This window comes from Macaca fascicularis, chromosome 4, assembly GCF_037993035.2.
Source record: "Macaca fascicularis isolate 582-1 chromosome 4, T2T-MFA8v1.1".
Lineage (NCBI taxonomy): Eukaryota > Metazoa > Chordata > Mammalia > Primates > Cercopithecidae > Macaca > Macaca fascicularis.
This window is the reverse complement of record NC_088378.1, coordinates 42486929-42511187: the sequence shown is the minus strand read 5'-3', so window position 1 is coordinate 42511187 and position 24259 is coordinate 42486929. Positions and strand designations below refer to the sequence as shown.

The 24259-nt window shown below is 40.5% G+C and overlaps 1 protein-coding gene and 1 pseudogene across 12 annotated transcripts in view; one reads left to right on the top strand and one right to left on the bottom strand.

Moving 5' to 3' along the window:
- Positions 1 to 24259, top strand: part of NHSL1 (NHS like 1) — a 234648-nt gene that overhangs the window by 188289 nt on the left and 22100 nt on the right. For all 12 annotated transcript variants that reach the window (XM_074037121.1, XM_045391456.3, XM_074037123.1 and 9 more), the window contains exon 4: positions 21288 to 21480. In XM_074037121.1, the coding sequence (XP_073893222.1) occupies positions 21288 to 21480 (193 nt within the window). The remainder of the gene's footprint in view (positions 1 to 21287; positions 21481 to 24259) is intronic.
- Positions 2692 to 5448, bottom strand: LOC123572860 (transmembrane protein 80-like; annotated as a pseudogene).

The window sequence follows — 24259 nt, the reverse complement described above, 5'->3', positions numbered from 1 at the left end:
GGACGTTGCTCTGGGTGAGTCAGTGAGTGTGGTGAGTGAATGTGAAGGCCTAGGGCATTATTGTACACTATTGTAGGCTTTATAAACACCGTAGACTTAGGCTGCACTATATTTATAAACAAAAATTTTTCTAGCCAGTTTCAGTAGCTCACGCCTGTAATCCCAGCACTCTGAGAGGCCAAGGTGGGAGGATTGCATGAGTCCAGGAATTCAAGACTAGCCTGGGCAACAAACTGAGACCCCGTCTCTACAAAAAAGCAATATGTTTCTTTCTTCAATAGTAAATTAGCCGTAGCTTACTGTAACTTTTTTACTTTATAGGCTTTTAAATTTTTTAAACTTTTTGACTGTTTTGTAATAACACGGCTTAAAACATAAATACATTGTATGGCTGTACAAAGATATTTTCTTCATATCCTTATTCTGTAACAGTTCTTTTATTTAAGATGTTTAATAAAAAAGTTTAAAGAGGAAAACACTAAGACACGAACGCACACACTAGCCTTGGCCTACACAGGGTACACGGTCAGCAGCATCAATATCACTGTCTTCCCCTCCACATCTTGTCCTACTGGGAGTTCCTCAGGGGCAGTAACACCCATGGAGCTGTCATCTCCTGTGATAACAATACCCTCTTCTGGAATATCTTCTGAAGGACTGGCCTGAGGCTGTTTTACAGTTAACTTTTTTTCATAAGTAGGAATACCTTCTAAAATAACAAAATATATAGTATGGTAAATACATAAACCAGTAGCATAGTCACTTAATATCTTTATTTTGTATATCATTACCAAGTATGATGTATTGTGCATAATTGTGTCATATTTTGTTTTTTTGTTTGTTTGTTTTGAGATAGAGTTTTTGCTCTTGTCACCCAGGTTGGAGTGCAGTGGCATGATCTCGACTCACTGCAACCTCTGCCTCCTGGGTTCCAGCAATTCTTAGTAGATTTTTAGTAGAGACGGGGTTTCACCATGTTGGCCAGGCTGGTCTCAAACTCCTGATCTCAGGTGATCCACCCACCTCGGCCTCCCAAAGTGCTGAGGCTACAGGCGTGAGCCACCGTGCCAGGCCTCAGTTGTGTCATATTTTTATATGAGTCTTAGGGCAGTGAGTTTGTTTACACCAGAATCACCACAAGCAGGAGTAATGTGTTGTGCTATGTTGTGATGCCCGTGACATCATTAGGCAATAGAAATTTCTCAGCTCTGTTATGATCTTATGGGACCACCATCGTATATGCGGCCTGTTGTTGACTGAAATGTCATTATGCTGCACATGACTGTAAGTAATTTCGCTCTGTTAGAAAGTGGCGTATACTCTGGAGTAAAATCAACTGGAGGGACAGTTGCAATGTTAAATGAAAAGGGTAGGCCTTACTCAGCATAGAGGTGATTGGGATTGAAAGAATGAACATTTCTGAAAGAACATTTTAGAAACAGAAAAATCATTCATTTCTGGAAGAACATTTTAGAAAGAGAAAGCAGCCAACGCAGTAAATGTTTCTTAAGAGTGTACGTGGGGCTGGGCGCAGTGGCACGTGCCTATAATCCCAGCACTTTGAAAGGCCTAGGTGGGTGGATCACTTAAGGTCAGGAGTTTAAGACCAGCCTGCACAACATGCTAAAACCCTGTCTCTACTAAAAATACAAAAATTAGCTGGGTGTGGTGGCAGGTGCCTGTGATCTCAGCTACTCAGGAGGCTGAGGCAGGAGAATTGCTTGAACCCAGGAGGCAGAGGTTGCAGTGAGCCAAGATCATGCCACTGCACTACAGCCTAGGTGACAGAGCCAGACTCTGTCTCCAAAAAAAGAAAAAAAAAAAAAAAGTATGTGATGTATCAGATGCTGCAAAATTCAAAGATTAATAAGATATTTTACATGCCTTAAGGACTTTACAGCTCTCCAGGGTAGGTAAACTAAGTAGAATAAAAAGCATTATATATAACCTGCTGTTATAAGTGTTTGGCATATAGTACTAGGTGAAAAAGAAATTATTCTGACTTGGATAATCAGGAAATGGGGGAGGGATCCAGAGATGGTAAAGTATGTAAGAAGAATGGTTACGGGGCTGTTGCAACAGGCAAGATGGCACTGAGGACTGAGACCAAAAGTATGGTTGAATGATGAGGAAGGGGGTGGTTAAGAGATGGGGCATTCCAGAGTTAGGAGACCAGTTTCAAGTTTTAGTTCTGCCACTTGCTGTGTTTCTTTGGATGCATCACACCTCTTTAAGGCATGAATTTCCTTATGTAGAAAGTGGGGAGTGGAAGAAGATTGTTCTCTATGAGCATGCAGGGCTGGAAGTTGTTCTGGGTGAGTCAGTGAGTGTGGTGAGTGAATGTGAAGGCCTAGGGCATTCTTGTACTCTGTGAGCTTTTGAACAAACAGTTTATTCATTCTTTTTTTTTTTTTTTTTTTTGTGAGGCATACACATTGCTTTATTTAAAAAGTACGGCGAAGAGAGCCAGGCGAGGGGGCTCATGCGTTGTAATCCCAGCACTTTGAAAGGCCTCGGTGGGTGGATCACCTGAGGCCAGGAGTTTGAGACCAACCTAGACAACATGGCGAAACCCTGTCTCTACTTAAAACAACAAAAATTAGCTGGGCATGGTGGCACACACCTATAGTCCCAGCTACTAGGGAGGCTGAGGCAGGAGAATCACTTGAACCTGCGAGGCGGAGGTTGCAGTGAGCCAAGATCACGCCGCTGCACTCCAGCCTGGGTAACAGAGCCAGACTCTGTCTCAAAAAAAAAAAAAAAAAGGTGAAGGGAAAATATCTAGCTATTTGAACATAATTATTCCAAACATAGAAAACACACAATTAAAACAAGTGAAGGAAAGCTACTATAAAATAACAGCTTAGATACTTTTTAAGGATCACTTATAGTAAATCTAGAAATGGAAAAAAAAAATCACAGAGACAGAATCTGTTTAGCGCTAAGTGCAAATGCTGCTGAGATGTTAGCAGACTGAGACTCAGAATTGAAGCACCACAGCTGTTCTCCAGTGGCCTAGGGATGCTCTCTTCTCCCGTGCTCCCATCTTCAGCCTTCCTGCCCTGACCTCTCTTCAGAAGTGCCTGGTGAAGGCAGCAATGGCGACCACCTGCAGGATGGCCTCCAGGCTGTGAAGCACCAGGAGTGTGGCGCTGAGGGCCCAGTCCACCCACAACACCAGCGTCTGCCAAAGCAGGAAGTGGGCAGAGAGGAGGACGGTGCCAGCCGTGATGGCCAGGCTGGCGACCAGCAGCCTCTCAGCCTCTGTTAGGTTGCCCCTGGTGCCCAGGTATAACTATACTGCTTCCAGAGTCCCCATCAGAAACAACGGAGTGAGATCGAGGACCAGGTAGCAGTGAGGATAGCTGAACACCTGACCTTGCGTGCAACTGCCATCTTGCTCGCCCCCTCATTCATTTACTGAGTAAATATTCAGTCTTGCCAATATGCCAAGCATTGTTCTAAGTACTGAGAAGCCATCAAGTGAACCAAAGCCCCTTCTACTGAAGGGAAGATCATGGTGAACAAACAAGCAACATACAACACCAGGTGGTGATAAGCGTTATGAAGGTAAATAAAACAATGGTAAGGAGAGTTCCAGAGCGACAGGACTGCCAGTTTAGATTGAGTGTCCAAGAAGGACTCTGAGAATCGTCATTAGAGCAGACCATCAAGTGACATGTAAGAACGTCACCCAAGTGGGAGTTGAGCAATGAGAACACATGGACACAGGGAGGGGAACATCACACACCAGGGCCTGTCAGTGGGGTGGGGAGAAAGGGGAGGGAGAGCATTAGGGCAAATACCTAATGCATGTGGGGCTTAAAACCTAGACAACTGATTGATAGGTGCAGCAAACCACCATGGCACATATATATCTAAATAACAAACCTGCACGTTCAGCTCATGTATCCCAGAACTTAAAGTAAAATACAAAATAAAACATTAAAAAAAAAAAAGAACATCACACATGGGAAGGCCTGGAAACCTTCTTGTAGTTACCCTGTGGGAAGAATAGCCACACACCAGAGCAGGTAGGCACGGAGCAAGGGGAAGAGTGGTGATAATGACTTTGGAGGAAATAACCAAGGACCAGATCACATAGGACCTAATTAGCCATAGTAAAGATTTTGGATTTGTTGCTCCTGGGTGAGATGGGAGTCACTGGAGGAGTTGAGCAGGGAAGTAACATGATCTGATTGATTATTTAATGGGATTTGTCTGTAGGAAAATTAGACCATAGACAGTGGAAGACAGAAACACAGAGACAAGACAATAGGCCCTTGCAGTAATCCAGAAAAGCGATGGCCAAGGGTGGCTGGGACCAGAATGGCAGTGGTGGGGTTTCTAGGTTTATTTGGAAAGTGAATCCTATAGGATTTGCTTAAGTTATGCGACAAAGAAGAGTTGAGGATAACTCCATCTGCTATTTTTCTAGCTTGGTCTCTCTAGAATCTCATTACAAAAATTATTTTACCCCCTGAGAAAGTCTCACCCATTAACCCTGCCCTCTTCATGTCCACACTCATCCTTCCCCGGCTTATATTACATGGCCTGCCATTGCACTCACTTCTTTGCACACATTTTCAACTCTGCTGGCTCCTTTCTCCTTCTGCCACTTTCCTGGCCAAGAACCCAACTCCAGTTTGATCCAACTCTTCCCTGCTTTGCACTAAAGCCTGATTGGTTGGTTAAATGAGGCTAGAGAAGGACGCCAGGGTGTGTTTCACTGAATGTATGACCTCAAGCCTCAAGTGCTGCCTAGCAATCCTACTATATTAACTCATCGGTTCATTCTTCCACTCTCCCAAGTAATATTTCATACCTTCTCAAATCTCCAAACACAACTTCTTCTGTGTCACTTGCAGATCCTGCCTGCTGTGGTTTGGAAATGGATCGAGTTTGTCCCCACCAAAACTCATGTTGAAATGTGATCCCACTGTGGTAGTGTTGGAAGTTGGGGCCTAGTAGAAAGTGTCTGGGCTGTGGAGGAAGATCCCTCATGAATAGCTTGGTGGTGTTCTCTGGCTTGGTAGTGAGTTTCTGCCCTCTCTCTTGATGGGATTGGTTCTCGTGGAAATAGATTAGTTCCAGTGAGAGTCAGTTGTTATAAAGCCGGGAACCCTCAGATCCTCCCCTCATTGCACATGTCTGCTTCCCTTTTGATCATCTCTACCATGTTGTGACACAGCGTGAGAGCCCTTGCTAGAAGCCAGGGCCATGCCCTTGAACTTCTCAACCTGTGAAATCCTAAGCTAAATAAACCTCTACTCTTTATAAACTACCCAGTCTCAGATATTCTTTTATAGCAACAGAAAACAGACTCAGACTCTGCCCTTTGTATTTGCTGCACTAGGAAAACAAAAGCACTCGGGTCATATCTTTTCACCACCAAACCCATCAAACTTCTTACATCTCCTCCTTTATGCTCTCACCCTTTCCCGCCATTGCAATGCCCTGCTGTGTCCCAAGTGGCTAGCTCAGGGCCTGGCACACAGTAGGCACTCAGTATTTTTCCAGTGGGATGAATAAGGACAACTTCTCAAGGACTCCATATTTGCAATTCATCCCTCTCTCTTAGCCCTAATCAATTTTCTGTCTTGATTGCATCATAACCATCATTATACAAACATATTTTTGTATATTTTCTTTCATCTTGAAGAAACCCTGCTTTGACCTTTCATCCCCCTCAAATTTCTACCACATTGTTCAGTTCAACTTTATAATTAAACATGTCCAAAGAACTATCTAGACTTGCCATCTCCACATCCGTTTTTCACAATCTCTTTTGAAGCCCCTCCAAACAAACTTTTATCCCCCACGCATACTTAAACTACTCTTGTTAAGTCTACCAATCACCTCCACGTTGCCAAATCTAATATTTAATAGTTAATTCTCAGACCTCATCTTACTCAGCCTCTCAGCATTTGACATTGTTTATGATTCTTTTCCTCTAAGAATACTTGGCTCTCATGACATGACACACTCCTGGTTTTCCTCTTCCCTCACTGGCCATTGCCTCTCAATCATTTGTTGGATAGTCCTTTTCTTCCAAATACCTAAAAGTTGGTTTAACTCAGGGCTCAAACCTTGAACCCCTGCTACTCTGTAACAGGCTCACTCCTTGGGTGATTTCATCGAGTCCCATGGCTTTAAGTGCCATGCGCTGATGTTTTGTAAACGTATATCTTTAGCCCAGACTTATGCAGTTACCTGCTTACTTTCCATCTCCACTGAAATGTCTTACAGGTATCTCAAACTTGTCCAAATCCAAATATGTGATTCTCACATTTCTTTTCAAAAAAAAAAAAAAAAATGCTTCCTTCTTTCATAGTTTTTGCAAAACCACCTCAGTAAACCACAACTCTATTCTACCAGTTAGTTAAGTCAAAAACCTAGGGCACGGTCTCTATTCTTTTCTTTTTCTCGCACCTTCAGCAACTTCTGTAGGACTACCAATTTTTGAAACACCTTTAAAACCTCAATTCAGGCATCCTGCAATGGGTAGGTCAGGGGGTATGTCCATAGAGTAGGCAGCCGAGGCAGGTTAGAAGTGAGGCTGTGAAGGATTCAGGTAGGTGTTAGATGGGCCGTGCTGTGGATATTGAGTTCACCAGGAGTGATAACAGGAGTGCTGGTGGAGGGAGGCTGAGGTGGGCTCACAGAGGGGCAGTGCTAAGTGAAGGAATTCCTTTATTGCATAGCTAACAGGAAATCTCTGACACATTTTTAAACAGAGAATTTTATGATTAGGAGTAAAAATTGTATATAGTAATCCCTCAGTATCCATGGGCAACTGGTTCCAGGATTTCCCACAAATACCAAAATCTGTGGATGCTCAAGTCCACAGATGCTCAAGTCTATCAGATGATGTAGTATTTGCATATAAGCTACACATATCCTGTCATATACTAGATCACCTCTGGATTACTTATAATAACTAATATAATGTAAATGCTATGTAAACAGTTGTTATACTGTATTGTTTAGGGAATAATGACACAAAAAATGTCTGTATATATTCAGTTACAGACACAGCCATTCTTTTATTTTTTGTTCAAATACTTTTAATCCATGGTTGGTTGAATGCACAGATACAGAACCCACAGATACAGAGGGCTGACGTATATCATCTTTTGATAGATGGGAGATACATAGGTAATTTTGAAACTGATTTTCCAGTTTATACAGTGTATCAAAACTGACCCTAGAAAAGAGGAAATATTTTATCAGAGTGATTACCATGAAAAAAAACCAAATCTTATCAAACGTTTACATCAAATTGAAAAAAATACCCAAGCCCAGATGGTCTTGTGTATGTTGGGTAGGAGTGGTCTTCTACGAAAGATGTTAAAGAATAGGTAAGTCCAATGCTTAAAACTTTTTCAGAGCAAAGGGAAAAAGTGCAGTTCTTTTTAATGAATTAGTTTAACACTGATGCCAAAACCTGGCAAAGATTGTACGAAGCAGAAAATTAACTAGCCAGTCTCACTCATGAATATTGGCTTTAGAGATCATAAATAAAACAGTAGGAAATGTAATCTAACAGCTCATTAAAAGAACTATTCCAAAATCAACCTGGGTTTATTCCAATAGTAATGCAAGGATGCTTGATACTAGGCAATCTAATTATATATTAATAATATTAATAGATCTGAAGAGAAAAATTTTATATAGTCGAAACTGTAGATATTGACAAGTTGTTTGGTACAATTTAATGGCCATTCTTGATTTTAAAAAATATAGCAGAACTTAACAAAGTTTATCTGCCTTGTCCTCCAAACCCCACAATTTTTAATGGGCTGTTCCCACTAGAATGCGATATAAGAGAAGGACATTCACTATCATTATTACCACTTAGCATAGTATGGAAAGAGGTAGCCAACAAAATCAGGAAAGCTGTAGAATAAAAAGGGCAAAAGTGAGAAAGATTGAGATTATGTTACCACTCTTTGTTCATGGTTAAGTCTATATACTGGGTAAATCCAAGAAAGTAATATTTCAAAATTTCTATAAATAACAGTTCAATGATATAGTAAGGTATAAAATTAATATTAGCAATCAATAACTTTCATATCTACAAAGTCAAATTAGAAGATACAACAGGAAAAATCTATTTAAAATAGCTATTGCAAAGTACAGATAAATTTAGTAAGAAAAGGACAAGATCTATATGAAAGAAACTTTAAAAAATACTATATGGCCAGGTACAGTGGCTCATGCCTGTAATCCCAGCACTTTGGGAGGCCAAGTTGGGTGGATCACCTGAGGTCAGGAGTTCAAGACCAGCCTGGCCAACATGGCGAAACCCCATCTCTACTAAAAATACAAAAATCAGCTGGACGTGGTGATGTGTGCCTGTAATCCCAGGTACTCGGCAGGCTGACGAAGGAGAACCCAGGAGGTGGAGGTTGCAGTGAGCCAAGAGTGTGCCCCACTGCTCTCCAGCCTGGGTGACAGAGCAAGACTCTTCTCAAAAACAAAAACGAACTACAGAACACAAATAAGATTTGAGTAACTAAAAAGACATATCATGTCCTCAGAGGCATTAATATCAAAAAGCTCTCCATTCTGCCCAAGTTAATTTATAAGATTAACACAATACCAATAAAAACATGAGTAGATTTTTTCTGGGTTTTTTTTTTTTTTTTTTTTTTTTTTGGAGACAGAGTCTCATTCTGTTGCCCAGGCTGGAGTGCAGTGGTGTGAACTTGGCTCACTGCAACCTCTGCCTCCTAGGTTCAAGCGATTCTCCTACCTCAGCCTCCCGAGTAGCTGGTACTACAGGTGCCCACCACCATGCCCAGCTAATTTTTGCATTTTTAGTAGAGATGGGGTTTCACCATGTTGGTCAGGATGATCTCGATCTCCTGACCTCATGATCCGCCCTCCTCGGCCTCCCAAAGTGCTGGGATTACAGGCATGAGCCACCACACCCAACCTAATTTTTGTACTTTTAGTAGAGACAGGGTTTCACCATTTTGGCCAGGCTGGTCTTGAACCCCTGACCTCAAGTGATCCGCCTACCTTGGCCTCCCAAAGTGCTGGGATTATAAGCTGTTCTGTTTTGTCTTGATCTGAGGCTACTTTGAGGGGTTAAAGAAGAAGAGAGAGGACTAAGGAAGCTGAAGCTAAAGTCTGTAGCTAGGAAAGCTATAAACAAAGGAGCAGTAAGGAAGAACTGCCTTGACCAGGTGTGAGAACATAGAGTTAGGGATTCCTCCGTTGTGGCAGCCGAATGTACAAACCAGTATAACAGAATATTAAAAACAGTGTAGAAGTTAGAAAAAGACCTAAATCTTCATGGGATTTAATAGATCATCAAGCTGTCATTTGAAATCAGGTGGGAATCCAGTAACTGTTGAAAGGGGCTCCAAGTCAGCAGTATGGTCTTCCATGTTAAGACTAAGACTCCTAACCATGGTTCATGTTCTTAACATCACCCGAACAGTTGGGATCTTTTTTTATTTTTTATTTTTTGAGTTGAGGTGTCACTCTGTTGCTTAGTCTGGAGTACAGTGGCACAATCTTGACTCACCACAACCTCTGCCTCCTGGGTTCAAAAGATTCTCCTGCCTCAGCCTCCCGAGTAGCTGGGACCACAGGTGCGTGCCACCACGCCCAGCTAATTTTTGTATTTTTAGTAGAGATGGAGTTTCACTGTGTTGACCAGGCTGGTCTTGAGCTCCTGACCTCGTGATCCGCCCACCTCGGTCTCCCAAAGGGAATCATTTTAAATATAGGGTGTGTAGAAGTCAATTTGGAGGGGAAATTCGATCTGGAAAACCTTTTCTTTTATATTTCCTAATAGGTTTTGAGGGGAGGGGTATGGTACAAAGAGCAGTGACTATATAGAAGAAGAGATGCATGAGTTAACAAATTATCAAAGTTATTAAAATTATTAAAAGAAGTATTTCTTACAAAAATCATCTAATTTGCATTCAACAAATATTAAAAATCCATTATGTGCTTAAGATGAGTTGGTAATAAGGCAAAGGTTAAGGACATATAAATTAGAAAAGAGAACCTAGAGGACGTCTATTCTGGTTATTTACTCTGGCTAATTGTTCTAGAATAATTATCCTCATTATCCTAATGTGAAATACCAACTAGGACTCTATGTGTTATGATATGAAGAAAGATGTTTTGCTAATGAGATCCACATGTATCTTTGATGTTCAAAGTGGGAATATAGTGTAGCAAGAAGAAAACTGTTTAAAGTATTTCCAATTGTATATGTTATGCATATCATCTAAACATAAACATGATGCATTGAAAAAAATGCCGTTGGCAAAGCAATTTAAAAATTCCAGAAAATAGGCCGGGCGCGGCGGCTCACGCCTGTAATCCGAGCTCTTTGGGAGGCCAAGGTGGGCGGATCAGGAGGTCAGGAGATCGAGACTATCCTGGCTAACACGGTGAAACCCTGTCTCTACTAAAAATACAAAAAGTTAGCCAGGTGTGGTGGTGGGCTCCTGTAATCCCAGCTACTGGGGAGGCTGAGGCAGGAGAATTGCTTGAACCTGGGAGGTGGAGCTTGCAGTAAGCTGAGATCGTGCCACCGCACTCCAGCCTGGGTGAAAGAGTGAGACTCTGTCTCAAAAAAAAATAAATAAATAAATAAAGAGAGGGAGGGAGGGAGGAAATTCCAGAAAATAAGCCAGGCGTGGTGTTGCGTGCCTGTATCTCAGCAGTTTGGGAGGCTGAGGTGGGCGAATCACTTGAAGTCAGGAGTTCCAGACTTGCCTGGCCAACATGGTGAAACCCTGTCTCTACTGAAAATATAAAAATTAGCCAGGCATGGTGGCATGCACGTGTAGTCCCAGCTACTCAGGCTGAGGCAGGAGAATTGCTTGAATCCGGGAGGCGGAGGTTGCAGTGAGCTGAGATCGCACCACTGCACTCCAGCCTGGGCAGCTGAGTGAGTGAGACTCCGTCTCCAAAAAAAAAAAAAAAAAAAAAAAAAAAAAGGGAAAGAAAGAAATTCGAGAAAATATCTTTTCATTCAACTCTGAAATGAAAGAGTATGCCATTGCTTTGTGTTCTATTTTTGACTTTTTTTCTCATTTCAGTTTTCAGCATATGCCAAGTACTGCCAAAGAGGTTCTTGCATTTGAAGGGAGGTCAGTTATCAGTGCCAAAATACTTACTGTGAGTGGATAGGGAATTTCCCCCTGCCATTATTGGAAGTTGTATTTGATGGTATGTTCACTGAATCTGGAAACATTCACAGAGTCCCCTTTGTCTTAGCAGAAAGGATATCAATCATGAGTTATGCAATCTCTTGTGTAAAATTCACCCCTAAAGAGATGTATTAGATCTAGATTTTTGGCAGTAAACAGTTGGCTTTAATAGTAATGATAGAACTCAAAATTTCCCTATTTCCTGTTATTCTTTGAACTGTCATGTCAGTTTCTGTTTTAGGCTTTGTTGATAACAAATGTTTAAATCAAAGGAAGACTTTGAAGAAAAGGCAGTAACCTTGCTGCCATACCTGTAAACACAGGAGGCTTATTTAACATGATGCTTGAGAGCATAGGTTTGGGGCAGCTTTTCCACCTGTCAGACCTCAGTGGCCTTGGATAAGTTGCTTTCGTCTGTGAGGTTCAGTTTCCTCAACTGTAAAGAGATATAAACCACATGTTCTGGTTTGCTTAGGACAGCCCTGGTTTACAGCTGTTTTCTGTGTAATTATTAATTGCACCCCCTTTCACTCTCAGAGGTGTTCTGGGTTTGATAAAATTACATAGTTACCCTACCTGCCTTGGAAAGGTTGAAGTAAATTAATGTTGTGAAACCCTTAGCACAGTGCCTGGCACATAGTAGATGCTCAAATGATGATAAGTGTTATTAAGCTGATTGGCATTTCAAACCACGCTTCAAAGAAAATAATTCAATAGACAATGTCTGTTTTTATAAAAATGTGGCCACTGTCCCAATCATCTTTTGTTCCACCCACATAGAATTTCCTGCCCAAGGCAATAAATTTGAGAGGTTTCAGCATCTACTGACAAATGTCTGATTGTCATGGCTTTACAGGTTATCTATGTGTGGAGCTACCATTGTTTATGCTATTGCTAGCTTGTTCATCACAGTACACGTTAGGATATAGAACTTTTTCACAAATTAGATCTTATTTTCCACAAGCAGCCCATGGAACAGATTATTTTAATACCTATTACTATTATTTTAATCTGGAAATGGAGACTCAGAAATATGAGATGGCTTTCTCAAGATCACATAGCTCGAAAGCACCAGGAGGCATGCGAAGGCAGGAGCTCCTTGCAGGAAGCATGCGAAGGTGGCTCTTTGCAGGGCGCATGTGAAGGCGGGGCTCCTTGGAGCTCATTTCTTTTCATTGTACCATGCTGGTTAAGCAAAAGGGCAAGATTACTCAATTACCCCAATTCCTCCTCATTATGCCCGATTTTGTCATCTCTTACTCCTTTTTGACTTGTCTGGTATGCGTCACTCAATTTTTTTTTCCCCAAAAAATGTTTTTAAGAGCTACTTGGTCTCAGTATATGGATCCTGTTCTTGGCCTAGAGTAGCTTACAGTCGAGAAGTGATTACTCCGTATGCAATCATGTGTTACTGGGTCTCTGCGAGTAACTTCAGGACACTGTAGAAACACAAATGAGTCGATGCTCACTGCTCTGCAGTTATGGCACCTTCTTATTCTATGCCATTGCAGGCAAGAATGAGAGAATCGGGGTCGGTCATTCCCGGGCCTTTTTGCCTGCAAACCAGCAAGAGTGTCTCCAGTGACCCATTCCAGTTTCTCTTGCTGTTTCTACTCTATAATCAGGGTCTATTCATACCTGCCTTCTCTTCTAGATTAGTGGACAGCATCCCTATCTTGTCGATCTCTGTGTTTCCAGTATGATGCCAAACACCTGGTACATGGAAAGTCTCAGGCGCCAGGGACTGTGCTCAGTGCTGTATGTGAATATATTCAGTATTTATTGCAACCATGCAAGGTAGCTTTGATTATGCCCATATCATGGATGAGAAAACTGTATCTTGGAGAGATTAGATCACTTGCCTAAGATCACATAGCTTTTAAGTACTGAAACAAGATCTTTGTTTGTTAAAATACCTTTATTGAAGTATAACTTACATAAAATAATCTATACACATTTAAGCCTATGCATATTTAAAGTATACAACTTAATAAATTTTGACATGTGTACACACAGGAGACCATTACCATAATCAAGACAGTGAATACATCTATTACCCCTAAAAGCAAAACCAGGATTTAAATCTAGACTTATGACTCCAGAGCTCATGTTTTTCACCCAGTAATGAGTGTATGGGGAGTAGAGGCTTTCCCACAGCCCTTTCTTCCTAACCATTCTCTTATGGGGAATTTTGCATTGCTGAAATAATACAAAGAGTGTCTTTTACAACCCAATTGTCTATCAATTATGGAAGTGAATGAATTAGTACTGGAGTGGAATGTATACCCCAGTGAAATGAATGAATTATAGTTTCACACAACTACATGGATGTGTCTTAGAAAGATAATGGTAAGAAAAACACAAAGAGAATAATACTATTTTTGTAAAAGTCAAAGCAAATTTATGCACACACACACACACATATGCACACATATAACAAGGAATAATTAGGAACACAAAATTCAGGCTAGTGATCACCACTGGGGAAGTAGGGAGATGGGATAGGGGCGTGGAGGGAGATGCAGGTTATTAGTAATATTTTAGGTCATGGGTTGAGTAGTGAGTTCTTGAATATTCATTATGTTATGTGATTGTAATACATAACATAATGTATTATAATTTGTTATACTAAATAATTTGTTATAGTAAATATTTGTTATACTAAAATATGATTACAAACAATTTACTATATCAGTTTAAACATATATGTTCTAATTAAGTATTTTCTTTGAGGAAAGGATCGCTTAATATGGGATAGTTAAGATCCAAAATATTTTAATTTACTGTGTGATAAGAAAGTTTAGAGCTCTTAGGGCCTGGTGCAGTGGCTCGAGCCTGTAATTTTAGCACTTTGGAGGCTGAGGCAGGAGGATGGCTTGAGCCTAGGAGTTCAAGACCAGCCTGGGCAACATAGCGGGACCCTGTCTCTACAGAAAGCTTTCAAAAGTTAGCCGGGCATGGTGGCTTGTGCCCCTCATCCTAGTTACTTGGGAGGCTGAGGTGGGAGGATGGCTTGAACCCAGGAGTTTGAGTCTGCAGTGAGTTGTGATTGTGCCACTGCACTCTAGCCTGGGTGACAGCATGATACCCTGTCTCAAAAAAATAATAATGCAATAAAAATAAATGAAAAATAAATAAATTAGCCAGGCATGCTGGTGCACATCCATAGTCCCAGCTACTTGGGAAGCTGAGGCAGGAGGATTGCTTGAGCCTGGGAATCTGAGGCTGCCGTGAGCTATAATCGCTCTGCTGCACTCTAGCCTGGGCAAGAGGGCAAGACTTCATCTCGAAAACAGCAATAACAAAAGAGTTTAGAGCTCTTGATAAAGCAATTAGATTTGAGGTAAAGGGACCAATATAAGGCATATGAAAGAATGAACAATTAGGCGGGGTACGGTGGCTCACACCTGTAATCCCAAAACTTTGGAGGCTGAGGCGGACAGATCACCTGAGGCCAAGAGTTCGAGACCAGCCTGGCCAATGTGGCAAAACCTCATCTCTACTACAAATACAAAAATTAGCCAGGCATGGTGGCACGTGCCTGTAATCCCAGCTACTTGGGAGGCTGAGGCAGGAGAATTGCTTGAACCTGGGATGCGGAGGTTGCAGTGAGCCAAGATTGCACCACTACACTGCACTCTAGCCTGGGTGACAGAGTGAAACTTCATCTCAAAAGAAAAAAAGAATGAACACTTAAAGTTACTTGATAATATGGATGTGAAAGTCACCTGTTGGCCATCATGGAGTTGCTGAATGAACCATGAACTGTGCTTCTACATGCATTCATTTCCACTACCCCCAACTTTTTCTGTTGTTGGTGGTGCCAGGAGGGAAAAAAAAAAAAAAGGAATACACAGAGAACAGAAATAAGTGAGGGTCTTTTGTGTCTAAGTCTACTAAAGACAAAAGAAGCATATAGCCAAAAAAGGCTACAGACGTTTTGGCACCCTATGAAACTATGAAGGATCTTGAAAACCAAGAGTCAACACAAGAGGTTTAATTCTGGGAGGAAGAGCGTGAAAGACTAAGTGTCATCCCAAAAGGACTGGAATGTATGTTGCTGTCTTCTTAAAGATACCAACTATATAGTTCTATATAGTTGATATGTTCTATATAGTGTCATCTGTTCTCTATTTTCATGTAATAACTCTAAATGAATACTAAGTTTAGCTCTGGCTATAATTCAATTTTCTAACTTTTACTAACAAATCAAAACAAAAAAGACTGAACTAATCTGTGTTTCTTAGTTAATCCCACTTTTGGATCAGTTCGCTGTTCTGAGAAAGAGAGCATATTTCATATGAGAATACATGGGAAGGCGGCCCTGCTTCAGGCCCCACACTGTCCGTCTGGTGGGAGCTTGTCTGGTTTCTGGGTAGAATCTAGAAGTCTCTAAAATGCAGGTCTTCCAGCATCCAGAAACTACAAAGTAACTGTCAGCGTTGCCTGTTTCTCTCCCTTTCTGAATGAAGCAATTTGACACAAGGAATCTGGCTTATGTTTCATTTGTGACTCTCCATTCCGTCCAGGACCAGGATATGGGGTATTGGTGAGCATTAATGACCAACTGACAGATCCCAAAACTACATTTAAGTTCTGAGAGCAAGGCGATTTAAAACTCAATTTTTTAAAAAGTCACCCTATATTGAGGGATTTCATTAACATGAAGCATTTGAATGCTACTTGGGTCATTCTGTTCTCTATATGGGGAGATTGAGTTGATCAAAACATACAGCTAGTAAATGACAGTGCCAGGATGTGCTGGTACACACAGTTTTTTTGTTTTTTTTTTTCTTTACTTGTATAGAGTTTCAAAAGGTTTTGTTCTTATTTACAGCTATAAAGGGAGATTTTGTTTTGAGACCGGAAGACCTAGTAATTTATTGTAAATATTGCCACATTGTTATTTTACACTGTTTCACAGGAGAGACTTTGGGGTCAGTTCTGGTTTCTAATCTCAACTGCCCACTTGTGAACTTTCCAAAAGTCAAGTTACTTTACTCCTTTGAGTCTCCACTTCCTTATTATTAAGGCAAACACCGTGAAGATTAAATGAGATACGTTCTATAAAGCCCCCACCAAGGGCAAGGCATATAGCCATCAGTTACTAAATGGTGGGCCTTCTGAAGCTCAAATTCTGAAATAACCTTTTATGCAATTCTGATTCAAAGCTTCATGGAACTTATATTCTTGTCGGAGAGTCAAGATACATAAATAAAATATATGTGTACTAGTTGTGTGTACTAAAGAGAAAAAAGAGAGAAGGGAAAGGGGATACAAAATATTAGAAAGAGGTTGAAATTGAATAGGATGAACAGGTAAGACCTCAATAAAAGAGGACTCTTAAGGGGACCTAAAGAAAAAGAAGGGGCTACCTGTGTGGATGTCTACAGGAGGAGCATTTCAGGCCGTGGAACAGCAAGTGCAAAGGCCCTGAGGCAGGAGTGTGCATGGAAGGTACAAGGTACAGCATGGAGGATGGCGTGGCTGGAGTAGAATTAATATGGGAGAGAACAGTAGGAAATGCAGTCAGGGAGATAACAGTGGCCGGCTGGTAGATCATGTAGGGTCTTGGAGGTCATAGTAAGGACTTTGGAGGGTTTGAACAGAAGAGCAACATGATCTGACTTATATTTCTAAAACGATCCCTTTGCCTGCCGTATTGAGAGTAGACAGAAGGGGAGGAGCAGGGGAGGATGGTCAACAAGGGCAGAAAAATGGAGATAGTTAAGAGGCCTGTGTAATAATCCGGTATTACTATGTCCATCTTAATAGGCTAATCATGTTGTGTTCTGCTATTGAAATGAGGGGGGTGTTTCTGTGCCCCTGCTGTGTTTATATACACTGGGAGGCATGAGAGTCATATCATCCTGGAAGTCATCCATCCTGGTGTTTTACTGTCCTTTAGTAGAGTGTGAGACCTAACAGTCACATTTGTGTATAACTCTATCTGTGCCCTGCTTGGCTGGGAAATTTTCTTGTAAGAGAAAGGAGCACTTTACAAAATGGACTCTATCAGTTGTCATGCTGGAGTGATCCCTGGTGATTGTCCCTACGGGGAAGTACTGTTTCATTATGAGAGTTATCGATTCTGACGCTATCAGTCAACTAGAAGAAAAGTAGGTTAGTGGGGCTGATGAGCACCATTGAGATGCTTACAAACGGTAGACAGTGCTTCATCCTGCTCCCACAGTAGACGTCATATGGAAAAGGGAGCCCTTGCTACAGGGCATAGAGAGCTGTAGCCTGAAAGCTTTATTTTTCTTTCCTTTAAACCTTTCTGGTTAGGATTTGCTTCTTATTGCCTTCAAGCTTTATACTATAATTCAAGGTTCCCTGAAAAATTATATTTATGTGTATGTAACAGGAAATTGAAGTAATCCTCTAATTTACTAGCTTGAGATTCAAACTCAGACATGTAGCCTTTATACAAACTGCCATGAAATTCTTCAGTGATATTAATTTTAAGTGTGTGTGTGTGTGTGCATCTTAAGGGTAGAGAATATGTGTTACAAATCAAACTTAACAAGTGTCACGACTGCAAAAAGGCTGGAAATAATTGATTTACATCAGTATGGCTTAGCTGCTGCTGACTCAAAACCCCTTTGATTGTCTTTAAGGATCTGTGTGAGTTTTGACCCCTTTAACCAGAATCAGATCAAGTATCAATGGTTATAGTGCAATTTAGTATTATAAGACACCAACAACATGCTCAGTTTATAAATTGAGTATATTTGTCAATTTAATTACAAACATTATTTCACATTTTCCTTAGGTGGAAAAGAAACTGGATGATCATTTTATGTGTTTTATGTATTAAGAACATCAAGTAAATGTATTGAGATATCTAATTATATGATTTATCTTTTCCACATACCTTTATTATTATTAGTCTTCTTGGTAAAAGAAAAAAAAAGTGAGCACATGTCAGTTCATGACTTTGCTTTTCTAAAGTAATATTTATGTCAGCACCACCTTCATATCCATGATTTTTTTTTTTTTTTTTTTTTTGAGACAGAGTCTCGCTCTGCCGCCCGGGCTGGAGTGCAGTGGCCGGATCTCAGCTCACTGCAAGCTCCGCCTCCCGGGTTCCCGCCATTCTCCTGCCTCAGCCTCCCGAGTAGCTGGGACTACAGGCGCCGCCACCTCGCCCAGCTAGTTTTTTGTGTTTTTTAATAGAGACGGGGTTTCACCGTATTAGCCAGGATGGTCTCGATCTCCTGACCTCGTGATCCCCCTGTCTCGGCCTCCCAAAGTGCTGGGATTATAGGCTTGAGCCACCGCGCCCAGCCTTTTTTTTTTTTTTTTTTTTTTGAGACAGAGTCTCGCTCTGTTGCCAGGCTGGAGTGCAGTGGCACAATCTCGGCTCCCCTGCCTCAACCTCCCGAGTAGCTGAGACTACAGGTGCACACCATCATGCCCTAATTTTTTTTGTTTTTTAATTTTAGTAGAGACGGGGTTTCATCGTTTTGGCCAGGATGGTCTCGATCTCCTGACTTTGTGATCTGCCCGCCTCAGCCTCCCAAAGTGCTGGGGTTCCAGGCATGAGCCACTGTGCCTGGCCCATATCCACGATATTTAACAGTCATAGACACTTTCACATTTATCATCTTATTAGGTCTTAAGAGCACCTCTGTGGATGCACAAAGGTAGGCTGGGTAGCCCCATTTTACAGCAAAGGAAACATCAAAGTTTAGGAAGAGACTCAGGTCTTTGGATTCTTAGTCTAGGGCCCTATCGCCCATAGCAAACTATTTTCATTAGCTCTTACATAGTCTTTTTCAGATTTATAGAGCTCCAGTGGTTGTAGAATAAATACAGATTTTTGCAGCAAGATGAATGCAGTTGCAATAAACAGTGATGACCGTGTTCTTGTGTTTGAAATTTTTTTTTTCTTTTTTTTTTGAGACAGAATTTTGCTCTTGTTTCCCAGGCTGGGGTGCAGTGGTGCAATCTCGGCTCACTGCAACCTCTGCCTCCTGGGTTCAAGCAGTTCTCCTGCCTCAGCCTCCCCAGTAGCTGGGATTACAGGTATGCGCCAGCATGTCCAGCTAATTTTGTATTTTTATTTTTTTATTTTTTATTTATTTATTTATTTTTTTTTGAGACAGAGTCTCGCTCTGCCGCCCAGGCTGGAGTGCAGTGGCGTGATCTAGGCTCACTGCAAGCTCCGCCTCCCGGGTTCACGCCATTCTCCTGCCTCAGCCTCCCGAGTAGCTGGGACTACAGGCGCCCGCCACCTCGCCCGGCTAGTTTTTTTGTATTTTTTTAGTAGAGACGGGGTTTCACCGTGTCAGCCAGGATGGTCTCGATCTCCTGTCCTCGTGATCCGCCCATCTCGGCCTCCCAAAGTGCTGGGATTACAGGCTTGAGCCACCGCGCCTGGCCTAATTTTGTATTTTTAGTAGAGACAGGTTTTCTCCATGTTGGTCAGGCTGGTCTCGAACTCCCGACCTCAGGTGATCCGCCCGCCTCGGCCTCCCAGGGTGCTGGGATTACAGGCGTGAGCCACCGTGCCTGGCCTGAAATTTCTAACCAATGCATTTCTTTATATTTCTCATCTGTGTCCTCTTAGAGACTTGCATTAAATCCAGAAAGATTAAAACATGCCTTGTAAAGTTAGATGAAACATAATGTTAAATGAAATAAATAGGTCACAAAAGAGAACAGACAGTGTGATTCCCTTTACAGGAAGTTCAAATATAGGCAAAACCAAGCTGTGGTATTAGAAGCTGGGATAACAGTTACCCTCGTTTGGGGATATGTGGTTGGGGTAGGAGGTGTATTGAACTGGGTGCTGGTTGTACAGGTATTCCCTTTGGGAAGGTTCACTGACTTTTTATTTTCCAGTAAAATTCTTTCTAAAAGCTTTACTTTCATAAGTGGTAATTCCGTTTAAATGCTTCAGACTTAAAGAGCAGTTCTTACACATTTATTTTTTATTATAAGCTGTTATTTCCCCCACAAAAGTCGATTACCCTTTTTTGTTGTATTCCTAAGCACCCTGCACTCATTCGGCCTTCTCGGAGCATCTTAGTCACAGAACCAGCTGCCATGGAGCCAGGTTGAAGTCCATCATAAAATGCTTGCCAACACAACTTTCTTGATTACAGTTTTTAAGGTGTTATGGGAAAGAAAGGTATTGAAGAAGGGCTCTTCAGTGAGGATGTTAATCTGTATCAAAACAGACAATGCTAGAAATGTTTTCATAGATTTTTGATATGGCTCAGAGCAGAGCTTTAGTCAACTCCTTATAATTTAACAATTTCACACTGATTTTCTCCCATATAAATGGCTTCACAAGAGCACAAGTAGTTGAACAACAATAGCTCTATCATTTTTGAAATGTCCTTGAAGTCAGAGCCTGAAGGAAATAAGATTGAGGCTAGAAATTACTTTGAGCAAAACTAAATTTTAATAAAAATGGAAACTGATGGCCACAGCCATGTTGTTTTTCTCCAGGCTTCTAACGTTAAACTAAACCCATGAGCTTTCTTTCCTTCTTTCTTTTTAAAAATTTTTTTTGAGACAGAGTCTCACTCTGTTGCCCAGGCTGGAGTGCAGTGGCACGATCTTGGCTCACTGCAACCTCTGCCTCTTGGGTTCAAGTGATCCTCCTGCCTCAACCTCCCAAGTAGCTGGGATTACAGGTGCTCACCACCACCCCTGACTAATTTTTTTATTTTTAGTAGGGACGGGGTTTCACCATGTTGGCCAGCTGGTCTTGAACGCCTGACCTCAAGTGATCCACCCACCTCTGCCTCCCAAAGTGCTGGGATTACAGGCATGAGCCACCGTGCCAGCCATTCCATGAACTTTCTGACCACAGTAGATAGAGGGAAAGCAGAAAGATCTTCAAAGATTTTGTGGGTCAGCAGAACCTTTTGCAGTCCTCACAGTTTACAGACTAAGGCCGGTGTGAATCATGAGTATTACAGGTCAGACTCAAGAGGCTGAGCAAACCATTGCCTCTGTTCCTAAAAGCGACCAATTATTTTGGCTTCTTTTAAACCAATCTAATTTTTTTAAAAATAAGAAATATATTTTAAAATGTTTCTGCCAGCTCTTTATACACTGTGGCTGCTGCTTCTTTTTTCTCTGCAGTGTTCTCTCTCTTCATCAGAAGAAGAAAGATTTATTTCCATCAGGAGACCTAAAACACCAACCTCAAGTGACTTCTCTGACCTTAATACTCAGACGAACTGGACCAAGTCGCTTCCACTGCCAACACCAGAAGAGAAGATGCGACAGCAAGCCCAAACAGTCCAGGCTGATGTGGTGCCTATTAACGTAACTGGTACGCTTTGCTAGCCAGACAGGTTCAGAATGTACTTGGGAGAATGACTACAGCTTTTTGATATACGCTGTTAGCGTTTCATTGTTGTATCAAAGGTGAATAGCTGTGGTCCAACTTCATGCTCTTTGTTTAATGAAAGGAACATTGAAACTACATATATGTGTGCATATGAAATATCTACTGCTTGTTGGGTCAGAAGACTATGTCGCCAAACACTGGTGTCAAAGAACTCAGTGGTCCAACCATTCCTCTTAAGAGTGTCTCTTTTAATTAAATTGCTTTTTAGTAAGCCTTTGGTTATATAGAAACATCTTGTAAATGTGGTCCTAGGTATGAAGAAAAAGTATATATTTCCCTTCTAAAGGGTTAAGTAATATTTACAGAAGTAAAGAAATAATTATTTTGTGATGTTTCTAATGATAGATTTTCTAGAAATTTCCTAAAGTAGAAAAAAGGAGATATTACTTATTCAAAATTTCTTCTGAATATAAATTTTTCAGAATATGTTATATTAAGCTAGACTACAAATATTAATTGCCAAACCTGAAATTCAAGTTCTTATGGAATATTATACTCAGCCTGTAATCATTTGTGACAATTAAGGTGACAACAAGGTACATACAATTCAAAGATGATCTTTCATGAACTTAGGAGAGCTGCTAAAAAGATAGCAGAATTGGCTGGGCACGGTGGCTCACACCTGTAATCCCAGCACTTTGGGAGGCTGAGGTGGGTGGATCACCTGAGTTCAGGAGTTTGAGACCAGCCTGGCCAACATGGTGAAACCCTGTCTCTACTAAAAATACAAAATTAGCAGGGCATGGTGGCACATGCCTGTAATCCCAGCTACTCTGGAGTCTGAGGCAGGAGAATTGCTTGAACCCAGGAGGCAGAGGTTTCAGTGAGCCAAGAGATTGCACCATTGCACTCCAACCTGGGCAAAAAGGAACAAAACGTCACCTCAAAAAAAAAAAGAATCAAAATTTTCCTGCTTTATCACCTCCATAGACCACAAGGAGCATGGGTTAATGGTTTGGGGAGGGCACAAAGTGAAAATAGACATGTGAAGAGTTAATAGCTTCAACTATTAATTGAATTGTATGTTCGATGGAAATAGATGACTAATAGTGGTCATTGATAATCAGTTCATACAAAGCAGGGCCCTTAAGGCCAGAAGCTGACAAAAAAAACTAGGTGATCAAAAAGAATGAGTTTTCCTGAACATTTACTCTGGAAACCCATAGCATCCTTGCTGTGCTTCTGAGGCTACTGCTGTTAGAAAGCTTTAGAAAGCTTTTTGCCATGGCATTGGTGAGCTTGTAAGGGGCTAATAGCATCTTCATAGTCACTGCAGATTTTTTTTAAAACCTTCCCGGATATTTAGAAATTACATTTAGAACTCATATTTTAAATTCCATAGAAATTTAATAAATAAGTACATGAATTATTTTCTGTTCAGTATATATTTTTCCACATTTATTTTACTTAAATCTTAAAAGAATAGCAGGACATTTTAAGCCATTTTCTCAGCAAACAATGTTATTGATCTTTCTGAATATGCTTCTTATTTACCTAGATAATATTTTTTAAAGATTATTTTTAAAAGTATAACTATGTTTTAGAACAAAGTATAATGTTTACTGGTCAATGAAATACATGGCTGCTTTTTTCTATAAGAAAATGAATTACACTATTTGATTGATTAAATGCAGCAGAAATGTAATTACATTATATATAATTAAGTGCCTATGAAATAATATTATAAGATAAGAAGATTGTGGAATGAAATATGACAATCCTTAATGGAATTAAGGTGAAATGCATTATCTTGAGATTAAGAGATTTAAAATAGAGTAGAGTTTCAAGAATGAAGAATTACTTCCAATGAATTACATTGTCACAACAGAAGACAGTGTCATGTCTCTGAGCTTTAATTCTGTCCTATCTGATGACTAAGTAGAGATGAATTAGAGTTTAAAGAGAGGCCTTTAAAATGCTACACAGGAAAGGTGAATGACAATAAACAAAGAGCAATATGAGTTATGTCAAAATGTAATTTACTTTTAATCAAATGATTAACATTTTGCAGAAATGCTAAAAGTAAATACAATACCTAATCACATATTGATCCATTTCTACATCTGTGTGTTCACATATATACACACATATTTCTTAAAGAATTATTTTTCTAATCTGTTATAAAGAAACAATACATTTAAAATTTTCACTTTTAGTGGTTGAATTGACATAGGTTATACAGCTTCCTGCTCTTTAAATTATATATTTCTAAAGTCCTAGAAGATATTTGAGATTAAAAAAAAAATTCCTCTAGGGAACTGTCATGTGCTCATTCGTTGGGGTGAGCATTGAGCCTCTAGTTTGAGTTTCCTAGTAAGGCTTAGCAGGAAAAAAAAAGTGGCAATAAATACATCATTTCAAATCCAGAGTTCAGCCCACCATGCATAGAGGTAGAATGTTAGCACCATGAGCTGCTGGCTTGAAAACTGATTTAATCCCTTTAGTTATAGTCTTGTGGGCACTCAGCATGTTCTAAAACTTGAAGAGGAAAAAATATTTAAATTAATATGTACATATAAATATGTTCTATAATCTGCTATGTGGGATAACAACTTATCTTCCACCTGGAAGATAAGTGTATTGGATAAACATACTTAAAGAATTTTTACAAACTGGCTTTATACTGGTGTTTGAGCTATCCAAGTTTATTTCTTTTTTTTTTTTTTGGTTTTAAATTTAACATAGTTTAATTGAGCAATGA